The following is a 22,564-nucleotide window of genomic DNA, read 5'->3' on the forward strand; positions in this document are numbered from 1 at the left end:
ATTATACGTGTATATATATACACATATATATACGTGTATATATAGTATGTATACGTGTATATATATGTATGTATACGGTATATATACGTATACTTGTGTATATATATTATACATTATATATGTGATATATATGTATACATGTTATATCTGGGTATATATGTATACAACGTGTATAATATGTGTATATATGTATACATACGTGTATTATGTGTGTATATGTATACAGTTGTATTTATGTGTATATATAGCATAACATGTATATATGTGCTATACATGTATATATATGTCTATATATGTATACATGTATATAATGTGTATATATATGTATACATGTATATATATGTGTATAGATATGTATATATGTGTATATATGGATACATACGTGTATATATACGTGTGTATATGTAGACATGGTGTATATATAGTATACTTGTAATTTATGTGTATATATGTATGTATACGTGTATATATATATGTGTATATATGATGTAACGTGTATATATGTGTATACATGATATATATGTGCATATATGTGTCATATATACCGTATAATACCGTATATACATGTATATATACGTGTATATTTATACATCTATATATGTGTATATATGTAACATGTATATATGTGTATATATGTATACATGTATATATACGTGTAGATATGTGTATATTTACGTGTATATATGTGTATATATATATATATACGTGTTATATATATAATAACGTGTAGATATATATATACATGTATATATACGTGTAGATATATATATACATGTATGATGATGATATACGTGTATATATACCTGTATATATATATATACATGTATATATATGTATATATACGTGTATATATACATGTATATATACGTGTATATATACATGTATTTATATATATACGTGTATATGTACATATATATATATATATGTATATATATATATATACATGTATATATATTTATTTATTTTAAAAAAAAATTTCATCTAGTTTCTGCTCACGAGCTGTGGCCATGCTGGGGCAACGCCATATATACATGTATATATACATTATATATATTATATATATATACATGTATATACGAGTATATATATAAGCATGTATATATACGTGTAATATATAACATGTATATATACGTGTATATATATGTGTATATATATACATGTATATATACCATATATATACATGTATACATATATTACACACATATATACATGTATATACACATATATATATATTATCATGTATATACACATATACATATACACATGTATAACATATATATACATGTATACATATATGATAAACATAATATATACATGTATACATATATATATACCCATGTATACAATATATATACACGTATATACATGTATAATATATATATACACGTATATATATATATACACTTATATATACATGTGTATATATATATATATATATATATACATATATATACACGTATATATACAAGGTATATATATATATACACATATATATACATGCATATATATATGTATATATATATATACCACATATATATACACGCATATATACATGTATATATATATACACATATATATACACGTATATCATCATAATCATCGTTTAGCGCCGTTTTCCATGCTAGCAGGTTGACAGATATATATTACACATATATACCAGTATATACACATGTAATATATATATATATACATATATATATATACATGTATATATATATATATATACACGTATATATATACGTGTATATATACGTGTATATATATACATGTATGTATACATATATATATATATATATACATGTATATATACGTGTATGTGTATATATACGTGAATATATATATATATATACATGTATATATACGTGAATATATATATACATGTATATATACGTGTATATATATATATACATGTGTATATACGTGTATGTATATATATACACATGTATATACATGTGTATATATATACATGTATATATACATATATATATATGTATATATACGTGTATATATATGTTTATATATATGTATAAATGTGTATATATATGTATACATGAATATATATGTGTATACATGTATATATGTGTATATATATGTATATACACGTGTATATATGTGTGTATATATATAATATATACGTGTTATATATATATATACGTGTAGATATATATATAACATGTATATATACGTGTAGATATATATATACATGTATATATACGTGTATGTATATATATACATGTATATATAGGTGTATATATATGTATACGTGTATATATACATGTATATATACGTGTATATATGTATACGTGTATATATATATACATGTATATATACGTGTATATATATACATGTATATATACGTGTATATATTTATATATATATACGTGTATATATACATATATATATACGTGTATATATACATATATATATACATGTATATATACGTGTATATATATATGCATGTATATATATACATGTATATATACGTGTATATATATCAACATGTATATATATGTGTATATATGTACGTATACATGTGTATATATATGGAGATATGTGTATATATATGTATACATGTATATATGTGCATATATGTATACATGTATATATGTGCATATATGTATACATACGTGTATATATACGTGTATATGTGTATACATGAATATATGTGTATATATATGTATACATGTATATATATGTGTATACATGTATAGATATGTATACGTGTATATATATATATACATGTATGATGATATACGTGTATATATACATGTATATATATATACATGTATATACATGTGTTTATATACGTATATATATATACATGTATATACATGTGTATATATACGTGTATATATACCTGTATATATACGTGTATATATACGTGTATATATACATATAATATATATATATACATATATATTATATATATATACACATACATATATACATACATATATATATATTATATATATACTTATTATATATACATACATGGATATACATATATGTATATACATATATATATGTACATGTATATATCCTTAAAATCCTTAAAAATGTTTTAGCCCGAAGGCCGCGGCCATTGGGCACCACCGCTGAATGAGCTACACTAGTTTGTGAATCCACCTCTGTACGTGGCACTGATCAACAAGGAGTTCGATGCTGCTGCCCGCATCCGCGTCTCTGTCGTGAGGTAGGTTCATCTGGGACTCCAACAGAAGAGATCCGTTTAGTTTTAAAGAAACCCACATCCACACCATGTAAGTCTCTCAGGCATTTAGGGAGGATGTTTAAAGAGCTGTAGTCCTCTGAAACCCAAGCTGTTGCAGTATCTGGACCTGTATTTTGATTCTGATGTTAGAATCCTTGGCGCCATGCAGTGGCGCCCCGTTCTGTGGTTGGGGTAAGTTTGGGACAAGACCCTCCAGGATTTTCCAGATGTATATCACTGCATATCTCTCCCGCCTCCGCTCTAAGGAGAAGAGGTTTAATACCTTCAGTCTTTCCCAGTAGCTGACATTTTGCATTGAGACGATTTTCTTTGTGTAGCTTCTCTGAGTTGCTTCGAGTTCTGCTGTTTGTTTTATATTGTGTGGTGACCAAAGTTGGGAGCAGTAGTCCAAGCGGCTGAGGACAAATGTTTTCCATAGGACGATCAGTGTCTCCTTCTCTCTTGTTCTGAAAGTTCGGAGAATCCATCCAGCTAGCCGTCTGCATTTTATCACCAGATTAGCAATATGCATTTGGAAAGATGCATCATTGCTCATGTCAATGCCCAGGTCATGCACTGATTTTGACTCAGGGATTGCAATTCTTCCTGGGCCAGTGTATCCAGCCTTCACGTTATTTACCTTTGCGTGCCTATAGCGCAGGGCCTGGAACTTACCTGCATTAAACTGCATGTTGTTGTCCTCAGCCCACCTGTATATGTATATACATATATATATATACATGTATATATGTGTATACATATATATATATACATGTATATACATATATACATGTATATACATGTATATACATATATATACATGTATATACGTATATATATACATGTATATATGTATGTACATATATATATACATGTATATATGTATGTACATATATATATATACATGTATATATGTATGTACATATATATATATACATGTATATATGTATGTACATATATATATATACATGTATATATGTATGTACATATATATATATACATGTATATATGTATATACATATATATATATATGTATATACATGTATATACATATATATATACATGTATTTTTAAAATTTTTTTTCTTTTATCTAGTTTCAGCTCACGAGCTGTGGCCATGCTGGAGCACCGCCATTGTATGTATATATATATGTATATATACACGTATATATACACGTATATATACACATATATACACACGCATATATACATGTATATATATTACACGTATATATACACGTATATCATCATAATCATCGTTTAGCATCCGTTTCCATGCTAGCATAGGTTGACATATATATAACATATATACACGTATATATACATGTATAGATATATATATATATATATACATGTATATATATATACACGTGTATATTACGTGTAAGATATATCATGTATATATACATATATATATATATATATATACATGTATATATACGTGTATGTGTTATATACGTGATATATACGTGTATGTATATTTGCGTAACTCTCGATGCCAAAGTTCAGGACACTTCCCTCCATATATATTAGTTGTATATATACATATATGATATACATGTATATATATATATATATATATATATAGATATATTATATATATAATATACCATGTATATATTATATATCCACATGTATATATACATATATATACGTGTTATATATTATATATACATGTATATATACATATATATATACGTGTATATATAATATATGCATGTATATATACGTGTATATATATATATATACATGTATATATACGTGTATATATATATATAATACATGTATATATACGTGTATATATATATATATACATGTATATATACGTGTATATATATATATATATACATGTATATATACGTGTATATATATATATATACGTATATATATATATAGTATATATATACTTGTATATATACGTGTATATATATACGTGTATATATATACGTGTATATATATACGTGTATATATATACATGTATATATACGTGTATATATATATATACACATATATATGCGTGTATATATATGTATGTATGCGTGTATATATATGTATGTATACGTGTATATATATGTATGTATACGTGTATATATACGTATACATGTGTATATATATGTATACATGTATATATGTGTATATATATGTATACATGTATATATATGTATACATGTATATATATGTGTATATATGTATACATACGTGTATATATGTGTGTATATATGTATACATGTGTATATATATGTGTATATATAGCTATACATGTATATATGTGTATACATGTATATATATGTCTATATATATGTATACATGTGTATATGTGTATATATATGTATATATGTATATATATGTGTATATATATGTATATACGTGTATATATGTGTATATATATGTATATACGTGTATATATATGTGTGTATATATGTATACATGTGTATATATATGTGTATATATATGTATACATGTATATATATGTGTATATATGTATGTATACGTGTATATATATATGTGTATATATGTATGTATACGTGTATATATATATGTGTATATATGTATGTATACGTGTATATATATGTGTATACATGTATATATATGTGCATATGTGTCATATATACACGTATACATATATATACACATGTATATACGTGTATATATATATACATGTATATATACGTGTATGTGTATATATACGTGAATATATATATATGTACATGTATATATACGTGAATATATATATATATATACATGTATATATACGTGTATATATATATATACACATGTATATATAAGTGTATATATACACATGTATATATACGTGTATATATATACATGTATATATACGTGTATATATACACATGTATATATACGTGTATATATATATATACATATGTATATATACGTGTATATATATACATGTATATATATATATACATGTATATATATGCTTGTATATATATGTATATATACGTGTATATATATGTATATATATGTATACATGTGTATATATATGTATACATGTATATATATGTGCACATGTATATATGTGTATATGTATGTATACGTGTATATATACATGTATATATATGTGTATATATATCTATACATGTATATATGTGTGTATATATATGTATACATGTGTACATATATGTGTATATATATGTATACATGTGTATATATATGTGTATATATATGTATACATGTATATATGTGTATATATATGTATACATGTATGTATATGTGTATATATATGTATATATATATGTATACGTGTATATATATGTGTATACATATGTATACATGTATATATATGTGCATATATATGTCATATACACGTATACATATATATATACATATATATACACATATATATAAATGTATACATATTTATACACGTATATACATGTATATATACGTGTGTATATATACATGTATATATATACGTGTATATATGTATACATGTATATATATGTGTATATATATGTATACATGTATATATATGTGTATATATATGTATACATGGATATATATGTGTATATATATGTATACATGTATATATATGTGTGTATATATGTATACATGTATATATACGTGTATATATGTGTATATTTACGTTTATATATTTGTGTATATATATGTATACGTGTATATATATGTGTATATATATGTATACGTGTATATATATGTATGCGTGTATATATAGGTGTATATATATATATATATATATATAAGTGTATATATATATAGAAGTGTAGATTTATATATATACATGTATATATACGTGTAGATATATATATACATGTATGATGATGATGATGATGATATACGTGTATGTGTATATATACATGTATATATAGGCGTATATATATATATATACGTGTATATATACATGTATATATATGTGCATATATATACATGTATATATACGTGTATATATATGTATATATATACGTGTATATATACGTGTATATATATGTATATATATACGTGTATATATACATGTATATATACGTGTATATATATATATATATACACATATATATACGTGTATATATATGTATGTATACGTGTATATATACGTATACTTGTGTATATATATGTATACATGTATATATGTGTATATATATGTGTATATATGTATACATACGTGTATATATACGTGTATATATGTGTGTATATATGTATACATGTGTATATTTATGTGTATATATAGCTATACATGTATATATGTGTATACATGTATATATATGTCTATATATATGTATACATGTATATATATGTGTATATATATGTATACATGTATATATATGTGTATATATATGTATATATGTGTATATATGGATACATACGTGTATATATACGTGTGTATATATGTATACATGTGTGTATATATATGTATACTTGTATATATATGTGTATATATGTATGTATACGTGTATTTATATATGTGTATATATGTATGTATACGTGTATATGTATGTGTATACATGTATATATATGTGCATATATGTGTCATATATACACGTATATATACACGTATATACATGTATATATACGTGTATATATATATACATCTATATATATATATACATGAATAAATACGTGTATATATATATATACGTGTATATATATGTGTATATATATGTATACATGTATATGTATATACATGTGTATACATGTATATATGTGTATATATGTATACATGTATATATGTGTATACATGTATATATGTTTATATACGTGTAGATATGTGTATATTGACGTGTATATATGTGTGTGTATATATATATATATATATACGTGTATATATATATATACGTGTAGATATATATATACATGTATATATACGTGTAGATATATATATACATGTATGATGATGATATACGTGTATATATACATGTATATATATATACATGTATATATATGTATATATACGTGTATAGATACATGTATTTATATATATACGTGTATATGTACATGTATATATATGTGTGTATATATTTATATATATATATACATGTATATATACATATATATATATATATGTATATATATATATACATGTATATATATTTATTTATTTAAAAAAAAAATTTCATCTAGTTTCTGCTCACGAGCTGTGGCCATGCTGGGGCACCGCCATATATACATGTATATATACATATATATGTATATATATATACATGTATATACGAGTATATATATAAGCATGTATATATACGTGTATATATATACACATGTATATATACGTGTATATATTTGTGTATATATATATACATGTATATATACACATATATATACATGTATACATATATACACACATATATATACATGTATATACACATATATATATATATACATGTATATACACATATACATATACACATGTATATACATATATATATACATGTATACATATATGTATACACATATATATATACATGTATACATATATATATACCCATGTATACATATATATACACATATATACATGTATACATATATATATACACGTATATATATATATACACTTATATATACATGTGTATATATATATATATATATACATATATATACACGTATATATACATGTATATATATATATACACATATACATGCATATATATATGTATATATATATATATATACACATATATATACACGCATATATACATGTATATATATATACACATATATATACACGTATATCATCATAATCATCGTTTAGCGTCCGTTTTCCATGCTAGCATAGGTTGACATATATATATACACATATATACACGTATATATACATGTATATATATATATATATATACATATATATATACATGTATATATATATATATAATATACACGTATATATATACGTGTATATATACGTGTATATATATATACATGTATGTATACATATATATATATATATATATACATGTATATATACGTGTATGTGTATATATACGTGAATATATATATATATATACATGTATATATACGTGAATATATATATACATGTATATATACGTGTATGTATATATATACACATGTATATACATGTGTATATATATATACATGTATATATACATATATATATGTATATATATATACATGTATATATACATATATATATATGTATATATACGTGTATATATATGTTTATATATATGTATAAATGTGTATATATATGTATACATGAATATATATGTGTATACATGTATATATGTGTATATATATGTATATATGTGTATATATATGTATACGTGTATATATATGTTTATATATATGTATTCGTGTATATGTGTATACATATGTATACATGTATATATATGTGCATATATATGTGTCATATATACACATATACATATATATACACGTATACATATATATATATATACATATATATACATGTATACATTTATATATACATGTATATATACGTGTATATATATATATACATGCATATATACGTGTATATATACATGTATATATATATTTGTATATATATGTATACATGTATATATATGTGTATATATATGTATACATGTATATATGTGTCTATATGTATACATGTATACATACGTGTATATATGTGTATATTTGTTTATATATTTGTGTATATATACGTATACGTGTATATATATATGTGTATATATATATGTATACATGTATAAATGTGTGTATATATATATACACGTGTATATATGTGTATATATATATATATATATATACGTGTATATATATATATACGTGTATATATATATACATGTATATATACGTGTATATATATACATGTATATATACGTGTATATATTTATATATATATACGTGTATATATACATATGTATATACATATATATATACATGTATATATACATGCATGTATATATATACATGTATATATACGTGTATATATATCAACACGTATATATATGTGTATATATGTACGTATAGATGTGTATATATATGGAGATATGTGTATATATATGTATACATGTATATATATGTGTATATATGTATACATGTATATATGTGCATATATGTATACATACGTGTATATGTGTATACATGAATATATGTGTATATATATGTATACATGTATATATATGTGTATACATGTATAGATATGTATACGTGTATATATATATATATATATATATATATATATACACACGTGTATATATATATACGTGTATATATGTGTGTATATATATATATACGCGTAGATATATATATATATACATGTATATATACGTGTAGATATATATATACATGTATGATGATATACGTGTATATATACATGTATATATAAATACATGTGTATATATACGTGTATATATACGTGTATATATACGTGTGTGTATATATTTATATATATATACGTGTATATATACATATATATATACATGTATACATACATGTATACATATATATACACGTATACATATATATACACATATATATGTACATATATATACACGTATACATATATATACACATATATATGTACATGTATATACACGTGTATATATATATATATACATGTATATACACATATATATATATACCCATGTATACATATATGTATACATATATATACACATGTATACATACATATACACATGTATACATATACACATATATAGATATATATACATACATATATATGTATACATATATATATACACATATATACATACATATATATCCACACATATATATATATATATATATATATATATATATATACACACACATATATACACATACATATTTATATATATACATATTTATATATACACATACATATGTATATAAATACGTATATACATACATATATATAGACACACACTTATGTATCTGTATATGTGTGTGTGCATATTTGTGTATATGTATGTATGTGTATATAGATGTGTGTGTATATATATGTATGTATATATTTGTATGTGTATATATATGTGAATAAATATATATATATGCATGCAAACACCCACCCAGAGTGCTAACAAAATGTATTTTCCTTCAGCTTGAAGACACCATGCGCAGTGCCCTCTTCAACTTAGCTTTGATGCTGGTGAATGATTTGAAACAACCTCAGGAAGCCATTCCATATCTACAGAAACTCTTGATGGTAAGTTTCCTCTCCTGCCTTCTTGTTCTCATTGTCTTTATGACAATGGTTTCCTTGGTTCTCCTTCTTTCATGTCAAACCCCCACTGGGATGTGAATTTGTTGATGTGTGTTGTAATTGAGCTTAAGGAGGAGCACCTTTCAGGGCCTCAGTAAAGGGTTAATTAGCATTGACCCTTGAACCTTTAGCATTCTGCATTTTCTCTAGAATTGTTTAAAGTGTCATGGGTGCTTTTAACGTGCCACCAGCATGGGTGCCAGCTACGTGACGCCGACAATGGTGCCGCTATGATTTCATGTTACCCCCCTTTGAGCAATAAAGAAATAAACAATATATTTTGTCAGACTAATAATTATAGATTATATATTTTATTCACTCTCAGACGTGTTGTACTTTTTATTCTAAGTTGCCAGACACAGATTCTTTGAACTTATAGCAGAAGTATGTTTATCATTCGGATCTTTAACCTTAAATACCTAAATATCAGCTCATATGCGTGTTTTCTACAAGTGGTCATGTGATGGCTGTTGCAATCCCATCACGACAGACCAGCTTGTTGCAGGCAAATTGTTCATTGGAGCTCAGCGTGGTGGGAAGATAAGGTTAAGTTCAGATCTCGGTATGGAGAGAGACGAGAGCTATTCAGCAGAGAGCTGTTCTCTTCTGTCGAGTACACTTCACCAAGTTCCAACTGCATGAGAAACCAACATATTCTCTGACAAAATCATTCAAGATGTACCATCTTTTGCTGTACTTCCGTTTAAAACAAGTGTGGCAGTCAATTACAACTCTTGTCTTCGTATTTCTTTTCGCTGTTATATACCTGAATTTATTTTTGTACCAGGAAATTATAATGTTACCAGGGTCAGAGCCAAACCTACTCAACCTCCTAAAATACACACATATGAAGGAAATTTCCACCTACCAAATTCAATGCCAAGGCTTTGGTCAGCCCAGGGTTACAACACTTCATAACCACTCGGCCACTAAACGCACCTGTTTATATTGATTTCGGTTTCTTCTTTCAGTATTATCCAAATCACACAAAAGGTCTTATCTTGATGGGGGACATCAACATCAACATCCTCAAAGATCTTGACGGCGCAGAGAAGGTAAGTTCAATTGTCTGGTTTATCTGATTACGAGGTGGTAGGGAAAAGTTCCCCGTCTAGTTCTATAGTGCACCAGCAGATGGCAGCACACGGCTGCGTGTAGAGTGAGAGGCAGTGTGTGCCAAGTGACATTGCTGTGTTGCAAGTTGTAAAATTTGTGTGTTTGTGATTGTGTATTTGCTGTGGTCTGTAATTTTGATCCTGGACAGGAAGGTGGGAACAAAGAGCCAATGCGAAATCTGTGTTAAACTTGCAAAGTCTGCTAGAGAGACGATGAGATTGCTTCCACAAGCTTATGGCGACAAAGCAATGGGTCATACGCAATGTCTTGAGATGCACGGGTGCTGCAAAAGTAGCAGAACATCCCTGGGAGTCCTGCCATGACCATCACCACTGCAGATGTGGAGAAAATTCATCAGCTTTTATGCATCAGGATTGTCAGAGGACAGTCGAGGACATTTGGAAGCGTTTGAGGGGAGGACGCTGCGTTGCATTGTTGCAGACACTGGTCTGAAATGTATGGAGGACCTTGAGCCAGTAATGATAGGCCGAGAAGTGTGGCAGGTGCAAGACTTTGTTGCTGTGGCCTGGGTTGGAACCCCACCGTAATAGTAAATAATAATAATGCTGCCAAGTAATTTCTCTAAAATTCTAACAATTCTGCCAGCTCAATAACATTTCTCTATTAATCATGTCTGTCTCTCCTTCAGAATTTCCTGACAATTTTAATGAACGAACCAGGAAACGTTCAAGCCATTCACAATCTGTGTGTGGTCTACGTGGAACGAGGAGACATCCTGAAAGCAGAGAAGTGCCTGCAACACGCCCATCGCTTGGCACCCTCAGAGTCTTATATTCTTCAGCACTTGAACATCGTTAGGAATAAAATCAAGGCTATCAAAGCGAAGAAGAAACCTCAGTGAGTAGAAATTGTCAAGAAAGAAAAAAAAAAAAAAGGGTCCTACTGCAGCCAAAGACATGACTAACAACAAGAACTTATGAAATCTTGAGGTATGAAGCTAAGATTGAATATCTGATAAAAGTGATCGTGACTAATTAACTCATAATTTAGATGCTATCATTAAGGGAATTCACACAAACAGCTTTTAGCCCCGTCTCAACATGAAGATCTTGGCTTGGAAGTGAGTTTTGACAATCAAAACAGGATTTGTTAAAATGTCTGCAGCAGATTGCAGCCATGTGGATTTCTCTTCTGTTAAAATTCCTGTCATGTATTTTTCACTCAGTGATGCCAAATGGTTTTAGTGAAGGTGTCGTCTGCCAAATACAAAACCCCAATTAACCCCTGCGATACACACCTTTGATAACATGTTGTCTACCTATCACATTCCACACCTATTCCCCAATACACACACATAGCACTTGACAACACTGTGTAACATGATTCTTGTCCTTCAGTAGCAACTGTTATTTCTTATGTGCTGACCCTTAGAAAGTATGAAAAATGGCTAATATTTCCTTAAAACTTTGCTTTTGTTACATTTATTCAAACCCCAAAGAATTTCTCTCTTAACACATGGCTATGATGCTTCCCCCACTACTCCTGATCAGAGATGCACAGATTGTCAGTGAAATGATTATGGTCAAACGACTGACAAGCAAATCTGTGGCATTGAGCAGAACATTTGCTATAACGATATTTCTGCTTCAGCCACTCGGTACTAAATCTGTGTGAAATGTAATGGAGAATTGGTTAGTTTCAAAACATTGATGGCCAGGTCAAAACAAGCAAAGTCTGAAGGAAATAGTAATCTTTTCCTTTGATTTCTAAATCGAAGCAAATAAGAAATAACACTTACTGACAAAAGAATTAAAAAAAAGAAAAGGGAATTTGTTAGTGTTATTTATGTTGTCAGGTGATGTGAGAAGTAAATTTTGTCTTGGCTGAATGGGTTTACCTGGGTCATCTCTCAATCTAAAACAAAACTGGGGAAGTAATAATCATGTAAAATGTTTTTCTTCTCCAAAACCAACAATTTCTGTTTTTTTTTTAATACCAATCACAAACTCCAACTGATTGAAAAAGTTGATGTAATCAAAGACGGTTCCAATTGGAGAGATTGGTTATTAGAGCAGAGTTGGAAGTGCTCAGAGACAAGGTGTCCTGATAGCACCTCAATCAGGTTTGGTGACACTCAAATTCAACCTTCCTTGTCACCTGTAAGTTTACCTGAAGACATTCATGTTGATCAACTCATTCTCTCATCATTGTTAGTTGCTTGTATAATAATGTTTCATTAATTAACAATCAGGATTCAAAAAAAAAAAAACTGTGTATTTTTAATAACAGTTTGATTTAGTTCCATGATGCAAAAGGCTCCCAGCATCTGTTGAAATTGATGTGCCATATGCATCCAGAAAACTTTAGCATTTCAATCAGCCACATCCAGCCAAAATATTCCTCCTGCTTTTATAACTGGCCTCTCCCATTTATCCTACAATACCATTCTAAAAAGTTAATCACACTATTGAAATCTCAAAGCTATGAGATAATCCAGGATTAATTCAAAACCTTTTCTAACCTTTTACCATTGAGATTTATTCTATCCAATGTAATGCTTATTTACTCACATTGTCTTAAATTATCCATCATCATCTTGTTGATCTCAGATTTTGATGATGTGGTTAAGAACATTGTAGGGGACATGTGAAAGGCCAGATCTGGCTGGTTGAAATAACTAAGCACAAGCTGAATGCTAAACTGTTAAGTCATGTGGAGCTGAGCAAAACCATTGTTATGAAAAACGTAACATCTACCGAATGTGTTGAATGCTACTTTCCCGCGTAAATACACACACACACACACACACACAATATATTATGTTTCTTTGAGTAAATGTTCAGATGTAAATATTTTCAAATCATTGAAAGAGAACTTCAATTTTTTTTTTTTAAACTTAAATCCTTACAGTTCTAAATTTATTTTTGAAATGTCTTTTCCATGACCGTCTGTTATCAAAGGCTTTAATCACGCCTGTGTTGGTCGTCAGCCACACAAGTAATTCACAAATTCACATCCCTCGCACACAAAAAAAAGAATCAGCCTTAATAAAGACCCACACGTCACCCCCTCCCATCGGTCCCCCACCCTTCTTTGTTATGAACAATGAAAGTCCTTTAAAGAACAAAAATTCTGTAAGGTAACTTTGTCTTTGTGCCTCGATAAAAATGAAATATTTAAATTTTCCTCTGCATCTCAAATTTTTTGCATTTTCTGGTATCCCCCCCCCCCTGCTCGCATCGCAAATATTTAAAAGTAAAAAAGAAAGAAAAAAATCGATGGTAATGTTTGTTTCCCCCCCTCCTAACATGGAGGAAATCTTTCTTTACTCATTTTGGAAAATAAAATTTTATTTTCTATATATAGTTTTTCCGTGAGTTTTTTTTTAACCCTATTTCTTAGGTACATGTGGGGTTAAGTTTGCTTCCCTACCACATGGTTGCAGGTTCAGTCCCCTTGGGGCAAGTGTCTGCCCCAACAGTTCCGAGCTAACCAGAGCCTCCTCGGAAGTATATTTGGATGCAATATGTATGTTTTCTTCTTGTTTCAGTCATAAGGTCGTGGCCATGCTGGAGCACTACCTTAAAGGATTTTAGTCAAACAAATCGACCCCAGTACTTTTTGCAGCCGGGTACTTAAGCCTACGAAACTAAGTTAAGAGACTCGAATCAAACTGTTTTAAATAAGGTCACCCACCTATGTAGCTTGTTTCAGTTTTTTTCTTTTAACTGCAGCCATGCTACAGCAATTTAGTGTGCATTGAACCACCCCCTTAATACTCAAGTAATACACATCTCTTCCAGGAGAATGCGTTATGTTTGTGAACCAGGTGACACTTGCCATAGATTGATCTCTGATGATAACACCAGTTGATGAGGAATCAAAGATTCTGCTTGAAGGGCAAAAAGATTGCTCCAGCAAACATCGAGAATGCTCAGGACAACTTGGGGTCTCAAAATGAAATCTGTTCTTCCCCCATTTGTTCTATTATGCCTTTATCACAATGTTCTGGGAACCAAACACCTGTGATAAGCAAAGATGAACAGACAAAACAGTGCCAAGATGTCAACTACTGACTGTTCCACTGTCTACCTCAATATCCATCCATGTTACCCCAATAATAACCATGTCAACACTGAGTGGAGAAAACACATGCCATAACATCACTTAACCCTCCTACGACCACCTCCTGGTACTCTGATGCCAAATGTTTGGTTTGACCCTTTGGCATTTAAAACTGGTCATACCCAGCCAAAATATTGTTTTATTCTCAAACCAACCAGATCCAACCTCTCACACCTACCCTACAATGTCATTCTAAAAATAAACAATCACACTGAAATCTCAAAGCTAAGAGAAACTGCAGGACTCATTCAAAACAATGTGAGTAAATAAGCATCACATTGAACATTCATCTGAATCGGCCACGTCCAGCCGAAATATTCGGTTCTGAGCTCAAAATGGCCAGAGTCAGCCTCACACGAACCCTATTAATGTCAATAAACCATCCCATCATAGAAATCTCAAAGCTACGAGATAATGGAGGATTAATTCAAAACAATATGAATAAATACGCATTACATTGACTGATTTATCTAAATGCTAAAGAATTAAAAGCATCTTACTCTAAACTTTCCATCAAAATTTCAGGTTTATGTTTCAGACAGGATCTCCACGGCAACAGGCATTTTGCTAAATACTTTGTTAACTACAAAATAATTAAGACAAAAAGCAGAGTATTTCAAATGAAATAGGGTCAAGAAATGGTGAAACAGGGTCAGGAAAGACACAACAAAAACAAAAATACCAATTTAGATATTTGCAAGAAGATCAAAATTATGATCTTATTTTTTTTCTTCTTTTCTTTATTTTATGTACATGCAGGTCTCCCCTGGAGACAAATGCATCAGGTTCTTTAACCAGATACAAACTGATGGTAGTGGTGGCGGTGGTGGTGGTGGTGTTGTTATTGTTGTTGTTGTGATGGATGGAGACAGACTAACCTCCTGGGTCTCTTCTACAGCTTTACATGTTTTTTAGACCAACCAACAAAGGATTAAATTAAACCAGCAAAGGAGCCGTTTATTTATTTTTTGTTTGTTTGTTTATATTTGTCTTTTGGTGGTGCTGTTGTTTTTTGTTTTTGCTTCATTTCTTTTTTTCTTTCTTTCTTTTTAACACTATCACAGTGTGGGTGGGCAGGAGGGGAAGGAGGAGGGGGAGAAAAAGGGTCGTAAAAGGGGGGGAACAGTGTCCACACTATGGCAAGATAACCATCTAGGTTGAGGCTAGAGTGAGTTGGGGGGGGGAGGGAAAGTCCTTTTGGTGTTCGTAATCCAACAATGAAAGACAAGGAATTTAGTAGATAAATAGAGGAAGGAAGGGGGGAAACAGAAAAGGCAGGGGGGGAGGGTAACTAAGAGAGCAACAAACAATTACCATGGAAACGGGGAGGAGAAGTGGGAGAGAGAAAAACAAGTGTGGAAGTGGTTAATAATTAAACATTTAAGACTTAAACCACACACACACATTCATGCATGTACGCGCACACCTATACACATCCATACATACGCAAATGTATGTGTTCCACACACTCACATGTAGATTATACACACTCATGCATGGGCATGTCTTGATATGTATATGTGTGAGTGTGTACATATATACAATATATGTAAAATACACAAAAAATATAAACAAATGTACATGTATTTGTGTGTGTGTGTATATACATTACACACTACAATATTTGCTTATATAAACATTTACATATACACTCTCTCTCTCTTCCCGTCTCTACATAGACGTGTGTACACACAATATATACATAATATAAACATATATGTGCATATTTCATCCACTACTCTCTCAGTATATACACACACACAGTCACGCCCCCCCCCCCAGTCACACTGATATACACATGTACATATATGTGTATAAATATATATATGTCCATATTATATACATATATACACAACGCACGCTCCCCGTCTCATTTCTCTGCATGTACACACACCACACACAGTTAAGTATGTATATATACATAGGTACACACACTCACTCACAGTATATGTTTATTTTATACATATATTAATGTCTAAATGTTGAAGAGAAAGGAGGCTTTGAAAGCAAGCGGCTGCAAGAGCGAGCCAAGGAGAGAGAGAAATTTCCGTGGGACAATGAGAAATAATGAAAACAAACAACATTCATTTCGACTATCAAATAAATTTTAAGCAAACTTCCTTCAGTAAATTCATGTATTTACTTTTACGAAAACCCACGTGAATTAGTGTGCAAGTATGGTTTTTTTCTGTGCATGTATGTCTGTGTATTAGTGTACGTTTATGTGTGTGCCTTTGGACGTGTAAGCCTTTTTCCAATATCAATTGCTTGTGAGCGTTTCTTTGTATGTGTTGTTGTATGTGTGTTAAATACTTTTCCTGTCTACATGCACTTTTGTTTTCACTTTGTGTAGTGTATGTGCATATGTCTTCATATGAATGATTTGTCTTGGTGTTTAAGATGTGTGTTGTGTGTGTGTGTGTGGTTATATATATATATATGCAACAAATAGCAGGTTTGTTTCAATTTTCTTTTGGTCACCAAAAATTGTCAATATTTCTGTATATGTTGCTATTAATATTGATGGAAATTCTTGTTTTGAGGTTTCCGGAAGTTAGATTTGCTAGGAATTTTTTTCAGGCACAAGTGCTTATATCTAAAGGGTACATAGTTGAAACATTTTATCACAACACTGCCTCACTCACACATGCATGCATAAACATATGTACACATACACACATGCCTATATACACACACACACACAGATATATACATATGTATTCATACATGCATGTATCACACACACACATGCATGAATACACAGATCTTTTATTTATATATATATATATATATATATATATATATATATATACACATATATATATATATATATATATATATATATATATACACATATATATATATATACACACACATACACACCTGGAAACTACACAGTTAACACTCCAATTGCTGGAAGACTTGCAGTATTGCTTCACTGAACCTTATTTGGAATGTGGGTGAGGGGTGAGATGGAATTAACAGAAATATCACATGAATATAAAGCTGACAAATTTCGTTTTTTTTTTTTTTAAACCATAAATAAAGTGGTGGAGGGGTGTTTTACAACTGAATATCCTAGACCTGTGATTGTTTTGCCCTCTCAGAGTTCTGGTTTGAAATGGACTGGTCCAAACAGGAGTAAACTCACAGAACTCCTGATGGAGAAAATATACTCTCAGATTGGATTTGGCAGGCAGAGAGAAGATATTATCTACAAGGGTATAGTCACTAATATCTACCCTTAGAGAGGGAGGAAATTAGAGAAAATATACTCTGAGAATGGCTATCAACAACAAAATACCCAGGCAGAACTCTTAAGGGTAGATATCAACTGAGAAAATACCCAGGCAGATCTCTGAGGGTAGATGGAAACAGGAGAAAAATGCAGAGAGAAAGAAAGAAAAAAAAAAGTGTCACAAGATGTAATGGCTGCTGAAATAGCAACCGTCTAGATTTTGCTGAAATAGCAACCGTCTAGATTTTGCTGAAATAGCAACCGTCTAGATTTTGCTGAAATCTTTTTTTTTTTTTTTAATATTTGGTTTATAAAAGAAACGGCCGAGAGCTGGTCTGTCTCTCGGGGGGTGTTTGCATTGCCTGCTGCTCCTTCAGGCAAGTCACATCACAAAAATTATTTGTGAATGTTTAACCTGGTGAGAGCCTTTCGCCAGGAGGATATGAAAAGCAGCAATAACGTTGGCATGTTGTGCCAAAGTCACTACCAGGCCTGTCACACAGAGTGAGAGAGAAAAGAGAGAGAGAGAAAGAGACATAGAGAAGAGGAAAGAGAGAGAGAGTGAGAGAAAGAGATAGAACTGCTAATGTGTAATGATATGCTGGTTGGAATTGTGCGTTAGAGGCTTGTCTTCGAGTTTGTCATACTCTAGATGAAATTCCTTCGCTACCTTCCGCCAGTTTGTGGCATCAAAATAGAAATAAGTTCCTCGCTCATAATTCAGAGTTTTCATAACAGGTTCCATCCCTGGAGCTCGTGTGATCCACACCCTTTCTTCTTTGTGAAACCGCCAATCTCTATTGTATCTGGAATGAATTTATGACAAGAGGAAAACATTAGCATCCAAAACGCATGCGTTTGAGGAAAAATATGGATTCCTTACATCAAAATAAATAATTAGGATTAGTGGCAACATATAACCGATTCCTTTCTTATTCAAAAGGTTTTGTTAATTTTTCGTGATGTGTCTCGGTGACTGGAGGGACCTGTAAATGACAATCACCATCATTATAAACAAAGACTGTTTGTTCCCAGTCTTCCATGGAAAGAAGGTTTGGTCTTGAGAAAATATTATTTTGCCTGGAAACAGGTGAGAGACGGTGACAGGAGGGCATCCGGTTAGAGGAAATCTACCTCCATGAATTCCGTTTGATTCATGCAAGCAAAGAAAAGTGGATGTTAAATGATAACGATGGTCAGTGTTAAAAGATATCTGTAATCTCATAAATCTTAACGAGATATTTAACCCTTTTAGTGTTTAACCCTTTCGTTACTATATTTCTGACCAAAATACACCCCTTATGTGTTTCAATTAATTTCTAACGTAATCATAAATTTAGTCTGGTTTCATTAAACAACTATAACTTTTTTATTTATTAATATATTAACGTGAATTTTGGAAGATAATTTAATGAAATGTTCTCAACCAATTCTATACTATAATTTTTGTCACAAAGTGACTCTAATCGCAGGTAGATACAGGTAAATTCAACAATATATAAAATTATTAAAATTTTGTTCAAACATCACTATAGAAAATGGGTTATTAGCTAATATTCAATTGGGTATACAACAAAATTTTACGATAGAATTTGTTATTCTGGGTAACTTTCTGATACCCATAATATTTATGGCAAAATAGTCTTAATTTCATTTAAGGTTGTGGGAAACCACTTTCTTTTGTTTTGTTTACATTTAGCGTAATGGTTCGTTTTCGCCGTAATGATTTCAAATGGGCTCATTCGAAAAAGTAAAAAGAAATAGTCTAAGGCTTTACTCTCTTGGGAAAGTCTGTGGCTTGGTCCAGTTTCTTCAGAAAAATCACCGAAAGAAACAGTTTTTAAATTTTCACTCCATTTTCTTTATCGCTGTTGGAGCTCTCGGATTCACTGTTTTCACTTTCGGAAAACGAAACATCAGATTCATTATCAAATACCACATGCTTTTTTTTTTCAGTCATAGAGTTAGATTTATGAAGGTCTTCAGTAGAAAATCCTTCGAATTCTGACTCGTTGCTTGATATAATGAAATTCGTATCCATTTTTTGTCAGAATTACAAATTTTGAAAACACAATAGGAACAAATTTCGGAAAGAAATCTCCCAAAATTCACGGAATTAAAATTACACTTCGATTTTTGTACAAAACTGTAGTTGAACTGTTTACGAAGTATAATATGTGTTTTCACGAATGTACTAAAGAGATTTACTCTGATATTCTCATTTAAATATGAATAGGTAAATTTGGGCGGCTTGGTCACATTAACCAAAATTTTTTTCGGGTGGTTTCGGGCGGTTTGGTAACGAAAGGGTTAAACTGGCCATATGCAACCAAAATATTCAAAATGTTCAATGTTTAAACTGACCAGATCTGGCCTCACACTTACCCTACAATGTCATTAAAGAAATAAATCACATCATCAAAATCTTGAAGCTCTAAGAAAATAAATGATCCATTCAATACAGTTTGTGAATAAATAAGCAATACATTTAACAGAATAATATGAATGCTAAAGGATTCGCTACATTTGCGGTACCTGCCAGAGGGAGTGTTTGTCCAGGATAGGACTACACAGCCACAGCAGGAAATGTATCAGGACATGAAATGTAAAAGCCAGACTGGACTATTTTATGCGCAACTCCATTGTCTCCCGAGACAAAAAGGATGCCAACAACGTTTAAAAGAATAATATGAATGCTAAAGGGTCAAGTTATTTCACGTCTTGTATTCTTCTTCAA

General features: G+C 29.6%; 2 protein-coding genes and 2 long non-coding RNA genes across 11 annotated transcripts in view; 2 read left to right on the forward strand and 2 right to left on the reverse strand.

Moving 5' to 3' along the window:
• LOC115225911 (protein O-mannosyl-transferase TMTC3) overlaps positions 1–13,398 on the forward strand; it is a 355,782-nt gene extending 342,384 nt beyond the window's left edge. The window contains exons 19-21 of the mRNA XM_029796915.2: positions 11,226–11,330; positions 12,359–12,442; positions 13,153–13,398. Of these exons, the coding sequence (XP_029652775.1) occupies positions 11,226–11,330; positions 12,359–12,442; positions 13,153–13,365 (402 nt within the window). The 3' untranslated portion in view covers positions 13,366–13,398. The remainder of the gene's footprint in view (positions 1–11,225; positions 11,331–12,358; positions 12,443–13,152) is intronic.
• A 5,403-nt stretch (positions 13,399–18,801) lies between these two features.
• Positions 18,802–19,473, reverse strand: LOC118768357. The gene is made up of 2 exons (XR_005004179.1): positions 19,443–19,473; positions 18,802–19,272 (listed from the first exon to the last, which is right to left on the reverse strand). It is a non-coding gene; the product is annotated as an uncharacterized LOC118768357 (long non-coding RNA).
• Positions 19,474–19,911: 438 nt separating this feature from the next.
• LOC118768358 lies at positions 19,912–20,210 on the forward strand. Its single transcript, XR_005004180.1, has 2 exons — positions 19,912–20,014; positions 20,071–20,210. It is a non-coding gene; the product is annotated as an uncharacterized LOC118768358 (long non-coding RNA).
• Positions 20,098–22,564, reverse strand: part of LOC115225803 (CCR4-NOT transcription complex subunit 2) — a 75,125-nt gene continuing 72,658 nt past the window's right edge. For all 8 annotated transcript variants that reach the window (XM_029796763.2, XM_036514666.1, XM_029796765.2 and 5 more), the window contains one exon: positions 20,098–20,633. In XM_029796763.2, the coding sequence (XP_029652623.1) occupies positions 20,411–20,633 (223 nt within the window). In that variant the 3' untranslated portion in view covers positions 20,098–20,410. The remainder of the gene's footprint in view (positions 20,634–22,564) is intronic.

This window comes from Octopus sinensis, linkage group LG28, assembly GCF_006345805.1.
Source record: "Octopus sinensis linkage group LG28, ASM634580v1, whole genome shotgun sequence".
In the NCBI taxonomy this organism is placed as follows: Eukaryota; Metazoa; Mollusca; class Cephalopoda; order Octopoda; family Octopodidae; genus Octopus; species Octopus sinensis.